The 9,982-nt window shown below is 45.7% G+C and overlaps 1 protein-coding gene across 1 annotated transcript; it reads right to left on the bottom strand.

The window, feature by feature from the left end:
* Positions 1 to 5,775: 5,775 nt before the first annotated feature.
* On the bottom strand, positions 5,776 to 9,534 carry LOC101952772 (transcription factor SOX-17-like). The gene is made up of 2 exons (XM_042857015.2): positions 8,990 to 9,534; positions 5,776 to 8,535 (listed from the first exon to the last, which is right to left on the bottom strand). Exons 1-2 carry the CDS (start codon positions 9,285 to 9,287, stop codon positions 7,634 to 7,636), a joined length of 1,200 nt encoding a protein of 399 aa, XP_042712949.1. The 5' UTR covers positions 9,288 to 9,534; the 3' UTR covers positions 5,776 to 7,633.
* Between the last annotated feature and the right edge of the window lie 448 nt (positions 9,535 to 9,982).

Below are 9,982 nucleotides of genomic sequence, written 5' to 3'. Positions count from 1 at the left end.
TCTGAATACGCACACAGTCATGGACATTTTCTCTAATTCGTGCTAGCTTACAAAAAACCTCAATATTCTTGTGTAAAAAATTCAAAAGGTAAAACAAAATAATGACGGCACAATATGACTAACCCTAGGGCCCAGTTTGCAAGTGAGAAATAACAACCTATATTTTTGAAATAAAAAAATTGCATCATGCCAAACAATCAGTTCATTAATCCAGAAATATTGGTTTACCTTTTTAGCTAATCAAGATGCAACCTTTAGCTGCAAAAACATATTCTAATATTCTTTATCTTTGTTTAACAGAGGAGAAAAATTTGTTTTAAACAGGATGTGTGCAGAATAAATTTTGTTTTTAAACTGCCATAACAAGAAGCTTTAAAGTAAATCAGACACTGTAAAGTAATTCCACAATGCCTTGGAAAGAGCCCAAGATTGCTGGTTCCTAAATATATTCTCTATGGGTAAATGGAGCTGCCACCCTTTACAGGAACAATAACTATATTCCCTTGATAACTGCAAGGAATACTCTATGAAACAAGTTTTTACTCTGATAAGCAAAGGCGTGGAATTATATTTGACTTTCATTGAATTGTTGTTTATTAAAGTGTTACAGAAGATGCTACACTCCTCCTTCTTAAAACTATCAGTTGGGTTGTTTGTGTTTTTTAAAGCTGTAATAACCTAGTTTCTGATAACATTATATTTTTAACTTACATTGATATTTTCCTGTCAGACAAAATAATATTACAAGTGCTATATATACAGCTGTGATAACAAATATATGATTTTATTTTGAAAGGAGGGGTATTTGAAATCTAAGGCCTAGTCTACACTGCTTCTTAAGTCAATGGAAGTTACGTTGTTCAGGGGTGTGAAAAAATCACTCCCGTAAGTGACGTAGCTTACATTGACCTAATGTGGTGTCTACACTGTGCTATGTAGGAGAGAGATGCTCTCCAGTCAACTTACCTTCTGCCTCTTGAGGAGGTGGTGTATTGAAGTCAACAGGAGAGCGCACTCCCATCAACTCATCACATCTTCACCAGACCCACTAAATCAACAACACTGCATCGATCGCAGTGACATCGATTTAGCCTGCAGTATAGACAATAGCCTTAAGACAATGCTGACACTTTCAGTTCAAGCACCTTTACTGTGATGATTAGCTATACAGTATGTGAAAAAAGTTCACGCTTTTCACATGTTCCAATAATAAATGTTGTGCTCAAATCATTCAAAAATTACTGAAAGTAGAAACTGTACACATGGCTGTTTTGTGGAACTCATAGTGACTTAAGCAATGAGCCAAGTTTGTGAGCATATGACAATTTTAAATTTATTACTAAATTTTAAATGTTTGTACTGAACATTAGACTGAACATCTGTTGTTCTCATGGCAGTTTAGGACACTGAGCTTAGCTTTGCAATATTTTATACTGCTTATGGCCTTAATTTTTTTTAAGTTACTCAGGTTATCTGGGTTCTCCTCTCAGGTCTGCCACAGCCTTTGTCTGTGACCTTGGACAAGTTATTTAACCTTTCAATGCCTCAGTTTCCTTCTCTGACATAGCTATTGTGCGACAATTCATTAATGTTTTGTAAGTCCTTTGCTATCCTGAAGTGGAAAGTACTATGTAAAAATACAGTATTACTATATCCAGAAGCCACTAATAACTACACCTCAAAGCTGAATCTGATCTGAAATTCTCAATAGCTTCTTCATCATCTTATCCCATCAATCGGGATCAATAGTCTTGTTTTTCTTCTCCAAGTGTTCTTGTCAAGTGTGTCTTCCATGCTGACACCAACCTTGTCCATGTACTCAGCATCTCAAACCACCTTTTTCTAGGTTGTCCTTGTGGTCCTTGTCCCATGACAACTCTTGTATTCTCTGGCCCAACATATCCCACATCTTGTCATCTCACATGACCCAACCATCTCAGTTGATACTGCCTCAGGTTTTCCGTGATGAGTGTTACCTGCATCATGGCACTTACTGTCTCGTTGCATAGTCTATTAACTCTCATCTGACTCAGAATGCCACTGAGCACTGTCATTTCAGTAGTATGAAATAGTTGTTCTTCTCTCTTCCTCCGTGGCCAGCATTCTGACCAATACGTCATGGAAGGGTCTAATCAAGATATTTATCACTTGGCTGAAATTCTCAATATCACGTGAGAAAATAATGCAGATGTATTATTTAAAATCTCTGAGCAACTCATAACTACAAGATGGAGGAATAATGAGAACACTTCACACAAATAGTCCCTGTTTTCTATCGGAAAGGTATTCAATGCTATCAAGTTCAGCAGAACTGTTGGTCAGAAAGCCCTGCTCTATACCCAAATATGTACCAGTTTAATTAAAGGTGTGTTTAAAGGGTAAACCAGTTTAGTTAAAGCAGGGCAAATGCCTGTGAGGACACTCTTAAACAGATATTTAAAATATGTATAATGATTTAGCTTAATTTGGTAAGCGGTCTTCAGACAGAAGGCACGCTGCCTCAACTAAATTGGTTACTAATCAATTTAATTACATGGGTCCAAAACCTTTATCAGAACCCTCCTATTAATTTGATAATGTTTAAAATCTTCAGAAAGCTAAATTGATTTTACACAAACCTGTTCATAAATGTCCACACAAGAAGACCACCAATTTGATTTAGAAACTAATTTAATTAAATCAATGTGTTTTCTGAGTAGACCCATCTCAAGGAACTGACTAACTAAATTAATATATAAGTTATTTTTTAAAATGATTTAAGATCATCTACACAGAGGCTTGCTCAGTTTTAATTAAATTGGATTTAAATAGATTTTAGTTAAACCAGTGCTAGTTTGTAGGTAGACAAGGCCAAAGTTATTATACTGAACTAGTACTATAGATAATGTAGCTAGCAACACCTCTAGTTATAGTTTGTCTGACACTCTGCATTATAAGACCCTATTTTCAGTCACTAATACTCACTTTGAAGATTTAAACAATTTGGGCTGAAATTTTCCAAGGCAGGTGTCTGCCTCAGGTGTTTTGGATACCTTCAGCTAAAACGGTTGAGCCATTTCCAAGAATTAAGCCAGGGAGAAAAACATTGTTATGGCCATGTAAATACAACATTTACAATCATTTTATTCTACTAGATTCTTTGGAACAGGCACTTTCAGTTTAGCAGGGGTATTGTTCAGTGTCAGGGACGTGCCTTTTGCTGTATCCATCAAAATTCGCCGTTTGGCCGTTATAAGTCTGGGGGAGGGGGGATGGGCCTTAGTTTGAACATGCTCAGTAGAGATTTGTTAGAATTCTCTGGTGATTCTGTTCATACTCAGCAAGCCCCATATCCCAGAGATGCAAGGGCTGAGCTCCATTTTCACTGCAATTGCTCCTCCTACCATCTGGGAGCCACTGTGGCACTGAGAACTGGAACGAACCGCAGGGAGACTCTCTCTCCAGTGCTCTCAATGGTCCCCCTGCAGGCACACTGGCAGTGAGGAGGTGGCAATCTTACTTGAATGCAGGTGGGAGAACATCAGGGAAGGGAAGAGATGCAGCAGGGGAAACAGGGGTAAGAGCTTGCAGGGAGGAAGGATAGAAGCCTGTGGGAAAAAGAGAGATGGGGGACAAGGGCAGGAACAGAAGGAGGTAGAAGAATAGAAACAGAACGTGGGCAGAACCAGAGGTAGGGGATAGAGGAAGAAGCTTGGTGGTGACATGAGAGGAGACAGGAGCAGGAGCTAAGGAGCATGGTGGGCAGTAGCTGTGGATGGGGGAGGCAATGAGCTGGGTGGTATTGGGTGGGAGTTGAGGGAGAATAGTAGCAGAAGAGAACAGAGCGAGGCTGGGGATTGGGGAAGAAGGTTCTGTGGTCACTAGAAGATACTTCCCTGCAGAACTTGGAACTTAATCGATTATTCCAGCAAAAAGAACAGAAGTACTTGTGGCACCTTAGAGACTAACAAATTTATTTGAGCATAAGCTTTCATGGGCTACTGCCCACTTCATCGGATACATGTAGTGGAAAATATAGTAGGAAGATATAGATATATATATACACACACAGAGAACATGAAACAATGGGTGTTACCATACACACTATTAGGAGAGTGATCAGTTAAGGTGAGCTTTTATCAGCAGGAGAGAAAAAGAACCGTTTGTCGTGGTAATGAAAATGGTAATTGACAAGGAGATATGAGGAACTGTAGGGGAGGGGGGGAAAAAAGCATGGGGAAATAGTTTTACTTTGTGTAATGGCCCATCCACTCCCAGTCTTTGTTCAAGCATAATTTAATGGTGTTCAATTTGCAAATTAATTCCAATTCAGCAGTCTCTCATTGGAGTCTGTTTTTGAAGTTTTTTTGTTGTAATATTGCAACTTTTAGGTCTGTAATCGAGTGGCCAGGGAGATTGAAGTGTTCTCCAACTGGTTTTTGAATGTTATAATTCTTGACGTCTGATTTGTGTCCATTTATTATTTTACATAGAGACTGTCCAGTTTGGCCAATGTACATGGCAGAGGGGCATGGCTAGCACATGATGGCATATATCACATTGGTAGATGTGCAGGTGAATGAGCCTCTGATAGTGTGGCTGATGTGATTAGGTCCTATGATGGTGTCCCTTGAATAGATATGTGGAAAGAGTTGGCAACGGGCTTTGTTGCAAGGATAGGTTCCTGGGTTAGTGTTTTTGTTGTGTGGTGTGTGGTTGCTGGTGAGTATTACTTCAGATTTGGGGCCTGTGAAACCTAGTGGCTATGTGTCTCCATCCACACATACGGTGCCATGTCTACATAGTAGAAGTTAACATCCTACTCCTGCAACCAGTTACTCATTTCCTCAATGAGGCATTCAGCAATTACTGCCTCATTCAGTGAGAAACTGAACAGTGTTCTGGGAATGAATTGGGGTTGTGTAATGAATGAAGCTATTCTCTGCAAGACCCCTATCTCATGTGTGGTAAAAGTTGGAAGTGTGATATATGAGGGAGTGGGCTGCAGCAAGAGAAAGGATAGCTTTGTGGTAGCCTCCTATGTGATGCTAAGCAAGTCATATAAACCAACATTTTCACAGGTGACCTTTATGTATTCCTCATATTTTGGGTACCTCAGCTTGAGAAACCTGGCATCTGGCTTGCAAAAGTGCTAGGTACTCACAGCTGCAACTGAAGACAATGGGAGTTCTGCTCTGAATGTATAAAACGGTAAGTACTCTGAAAACAAAACAAAAAAATCAGACCCAGGCATCTCAAGTGGCATACCCACACTTGACACTTTTAGCTGTAGTCTGTGCCTCAGTTCCCCATATGTAAAATGGGGATAATACCACTGCCTCACCTCATCAGTGATGTGAAGATAATTCATTGTGTGTAAAGAACTAAAATATGATGATGGGAGCACAGTAGAAACGCCCATGAGGAAATTAATAATTTTGTCTTCACTCCAAGGTTTGGCTGGCATGCAATAAAAAAAATATGCCTGGGGCCCAACACTGAATGATGAGGATAAAAAGCAGTATTGAATAGATACCCATTTAATGAACACCATTCATCCTATGCACTGAATGAAGCAAGGATCCTGGGGGAAAGAGCATGTGATCATGTAGGTAAAGCACACAGGGACTAAAAGAATTAAGATTGCCTTTGCAACCTTAATTCTAGCACTTCCTACCTTTTGAGTGTTTAAGATCACAGCCTTAATGTTATTTAATGTAGAGGATTTTTATGTTTTACATATATATAATTTATGTTTATTTAACTGCACCTGTACCATTTACTAATGTAGTGGTAAAATGTTAAGTTTTGTGATATCTACAACATTTTGGAAGAAGAAAAACTAATACAAAAAATGTGTATTATTACATTATACCTGATCATTCTAGATTTTCTGTTTTACGTTGTTTTCATCACCAACACTACATAAGAGAAACTGGCATAGTATACCATGTTTACCTTAGAAGGATGCATGAAAGTACATACCTAGGCCACATCAATGCTCTTTGTCCCTGAAATTTACCATTCTTGCTACCACTCTTGCCCTGCTCTGTTTTCAGCTTGCCACTATGTTCTGTTGTTCCATTAAATGCAGTAGAAAGCACTTTAAAACAAATTGATCCAGATTAGGATTTCAATTAGACCATGTATTATCTTGAATAACTCCATGGAAGTCTATGAACTAGTCAGCTCCATTGATGTCAATGAGTTTACTCAGGCTTTATGCTGGCCTAGATGAGGTCAGAATTTGGCCTCTTGATCACAAGATACTACATAAAATTATATTCTCTTGCTTAATGGTTACCAGCCCATGTGTATAATTAGTAGAGTATTTATTTGAAATTAAATTAATCTGTTTGTGTACATTAGGGTATTCCCAATTATCTGAAGTTGAGCTGCTAGCACAGGCCAGAATTGTAGTTATCTTTGTTGGTAATAAGTAGTAGTGGCCTTCCTGAATTGCAAGGAAAAAGATCAGTTATTCAGTCTGAGATTCCAGCTCACCAGGAGGTAACAGTTTATTACATAAAGACTCATCTAGTCTGTAGGTACTTATTACATTTGGTTTTTTGTTTGCTTGATGAAATATTTCATCAGACACCCCAATCAAAATCCAAGATCCTTTCTCGATGTTCCATTTGGCTTTGTGTTTTACAGAGGTGGTTTTGATGCATCTATTTTTTTCCTTCTGGTGGAGATGTATCTAAACAGGAATGTTGAAGCTGAGGGGAAGTTCACATTTAAAGTTATTTGCTAAGCTGAGATGCACTTCTAGTAATAATCACCTTACCTTGAAATCTTGTTTGTTACTTTTCCTTCAGCAGCAATGGCTTCTGAGGCCCTGAGCAACTGCCATAAAAATAGAATAACCTAAACCCAACTGAAGGATCAGCATGAACTAGGTATTATACTATGTCTGAAGAGGACCCAAATACAACAAAGAGAAAATATTAGGCCAAAGGATATTAGTTTGCTCTTCTAGATTGGTAAGAAGTACTGTTTACAGAAGTCAGTAGTGTGTCCCAAATAAGTGTACAGTAGGTCTTATTTCAGCACTAAGAGTCCAAACTTGGCAAATAAAAGCCTTGTTTCGTTCCAGAGATCCTTTGCCCAAGTTAATGATGGCAGGAATGGCTCAAAGGCCAAGTAATTACATTTTTCCCCACTCCATGATTTCTCTGCTTAGAGCAGGATATAGAGGTTTCCATAGTCTAAAAAGGAATGCTACTTGTACAGAAAAACAAATGCATAAGAAATCTCAGTGATTTATTTTCTAAAAGTACAAAATAAGAATCTTTTAAGGAGGCATTTTTAAAAAGTTTAACTATAAAAACATTGTGGGCAAGAGGCACCACTTTTATCATTACTCTTACAAAACAGACAGACATTGACATATAAAACAGATGAACCAGTTGCAGGTCAGCCAGCCATAGAAGACCCTTACCTGTATGTTATAACAATCATGTTTTAGTTCAAACAGATAAGTACTTTTCGACCCAGGTTGGCTGTCCCATAGCTCCAGTGAAGATTCCAATAAATTACATAAATAGGAGCAAAGCACACACCCTTCTGTACAAGGCTCCCATCACCAGGGAGTCCGCCACACACTCCCAGCTACTTCACACAGCGAGAGCGCTGGGAGTGACCGTGTCTCTCAGGCGTCTGGGTAAGTGCAGTAATACACAGCAGTACTTGCATCCGAAACCACGGAGGAGATGGGCCCGTGGGCGTCTGGCGCGGGCAGGCCGGCTTCGTGGCCCGGGAAGTGGAGCCCTAGCTCGGGCTTGCAGGCGAAGTGCAGGTACTGCTCGAATTCGGTGCGATCCACGTCGCCCAGCAGCTCGTCCTGCGACAGGTGCTCCAGCGGCTCCCTGCACTGCTGCGCCTCGGGCGGCGGCGAGGGCTGGCAGGGCTGCGGCGGGAGCTGGAGAGCTCGGGCCGGGCCGGCGGGCGGGCACAGCTGCCCGTAGTAGGCGTGCAGGGGGCCCTGGCAGCCCAGCAGGCTCTGCAGGGAGCTGAGCTGCCCCAGCGGCTCGGCGCGGGGCAGGTGCCTGCGGAGCGCGGCGCTGACCTGGCTCTCGGCCCCGTGCGTGGAGTACTCGGCCGCGGGGTAGCCGTAGGGCGCCAGCTGACACTCGTCCTGCAGGGGCGGTGTGAAAAAGGCCGTCTCGGTCTCCGCCGCGTCCAGCGGGGAGGGGTCCGGGGTCGGCAGGTTGTAGCCGTCGAAGGCGGCAGCCAGGGGTTGACAGTCCCGGTAGTGGCCAAGCGCCGGGGGCAGCGCGCTCTGCACGGCGGGGTAGCCCTGCTCCGGGTAGGGCAGGGCCAGGCTCTCCACGCACATCCTGCTGCCCTCGCTGGCCAGCCCGGCGCCCGGCGCCTCCGCCAGCCCGTGCGGCAGGAAGCCGCTTTCCACGCGCTTCAGGCGCTTCACCTGCTTCCGCCGGCGCGGCCGGTACTTGTAGTTGGGATGGTCCTGCATGTGCTGCACCCGCAGCCGCTCCGCCTCCTCCACGAACGGCCGCTTCTCCGCCAGCGACAGCGCCTTCCAGGCCTTCCCTGCGGGGCGACAAACCGCGTAACCCTGCGGCTCTTCCGTGCGCCCCGCTCCGTGCGCCCCACCCAGCACCTGGCCGCCTCCATCCCTCCTGTGCGCCCCCCCCCAACGCTCGGCCGTCTCCATCCCCGCTACCCACCCCGGGCGCGCCGCCCCCCGCACCCGAACGTCTCCATTCCCCCATCCGCCGCCTCGAGCTCCCCTCGCTAACCCAGTCCCTGGGCGAGAGCCATTGGCAACTCCTGCCATACCCTCTGCCCCATCGCACCAGCCCCGGGTCCAGTCCGGGCCCCGCAGCTGCCTCGCTCGCGGGGCAGGTACCAGCAGCACTCGGTAACTTTCCCTGCACGCCGCTCGCAGAGTGCGGGGAGCCTCCCCCACTTCCCAGCTCCGGGCCGGGCCGAGGCAGGTGGGAGGAGAAAGCCCCCCTGGCCCCGCTCACGAGCGGACACTCACCCAGCATCTTGCTGAGCTCCGCGTTGTGCAGGTCCGGGTTCTGCTGCGCCAGCCGCTTGCGCTCGTCCTTGGCCCACACCATGAAGGCGTTCATGGGCCGGCGGATGCGGGACTCGCTTTTGGCCCGGCTGCTCGCAGCCCCCGCCGGGGCCGCCTCACTCTTCACCTTGGCGTCTGCCAGGGGGCTCAGGGACTCTGCCCACTGGCAGGGGCCCAGGGCCGGCATCATGATGGGGAGCGAGCACCTTGCCTGCGTCTGGTCGTCGCTGCTGGCGTAGCCCGCATCGGGGCTGCTCATCTCGGGGCAGCCGGAGCCACCGGGAGGAGCCGGGCTGAACCGGACCCGCCTCCGACCCCTCCCCGGGCAACAGCTGGGAGGAAAAGGACCGTCTGCTCCGAGCAGCCCCTTCTCCCCCTGGCTCGGCTGGGGCAGCAGGGACAGCTCCCCTGGCAGGCTGGGCGCGCGGGGCTGGGCGCGGGACGCCGCTGATTGAAGCAGGGTCTCGGGGGTGGTGGGGGGGGGGACAACAGGCTCACTGCTGGCAGCTGTCAGAGCGCGGCCGCATTTACCCAGAGCCGCGGCCAATGGCGGGGCGGGGGCGGGGTCTGGGCTGGGAAGGTGACGGGGGGCTCGACGCTCCGAGCGGGGAATGGAAGAGTCCCAGCCCCGCCCCTTCCCGCTACTCTTTACCTGTGCAGGTTACAGGACAGACAGCGCCGGGCGGGGACGGGTTTTTCCAGGATTCAGGGTGGGGGGAATTATTCGGTCAAGAAATCGTACATGTGAGCAAATTATAACCCGATACTTAGCTGTAACCTTAACTATGGAGACACGGGAGGTGGAATGCATAACGAGAGATCTTTTATATGGATTGTTTGTATTGGCCCTGGAGATCATCTCATACATGGACTCTCGTCTATGTCTTAGCTTGACAAATCACCTGCTTCATGTTTAGTGTACTAGTATTAAAAACTAAGCAACACTCAGTTTAT

The sequence above is a fragment of the Chrysemys picta genome, chromosome 2 (assembly GCF_011386835.1).
Source record: "Chrysemys picta bellii isolate R12L10 chromosome 2, ASM1138683v2, whole genome shotgun sequence".
NCBI lineage: Eukaryota > Metazoa > Chordata > Testudines > Emydidae > Chrysemys > Chrysemys picta.
The sequence above is the reverse complement of the archived record's forward strand: the minus strand, read 5'-3'. Positions and strand labels throughout refer to the sequence as shown.

What these genes read in the sequence shown, in the direction of transcription:
- LOC101952772 (XM_042857015.2), bottom strand. Translation starts at nt 9,287, where the DNA reads ATGAGCAGCCCCGATGCGGGCTACGCCAGCAGCGACGACCAGACGCAG. An exon ending in GGAGCTCAGCAAGATGCTGG is followed by an intron (nt 8,536 to 8,989) that starts GTGAGTGTCCGC and finishes GTCGCCCCGCAG; the next exon opens with GGAAGGCCTGGAAGGCGCTG.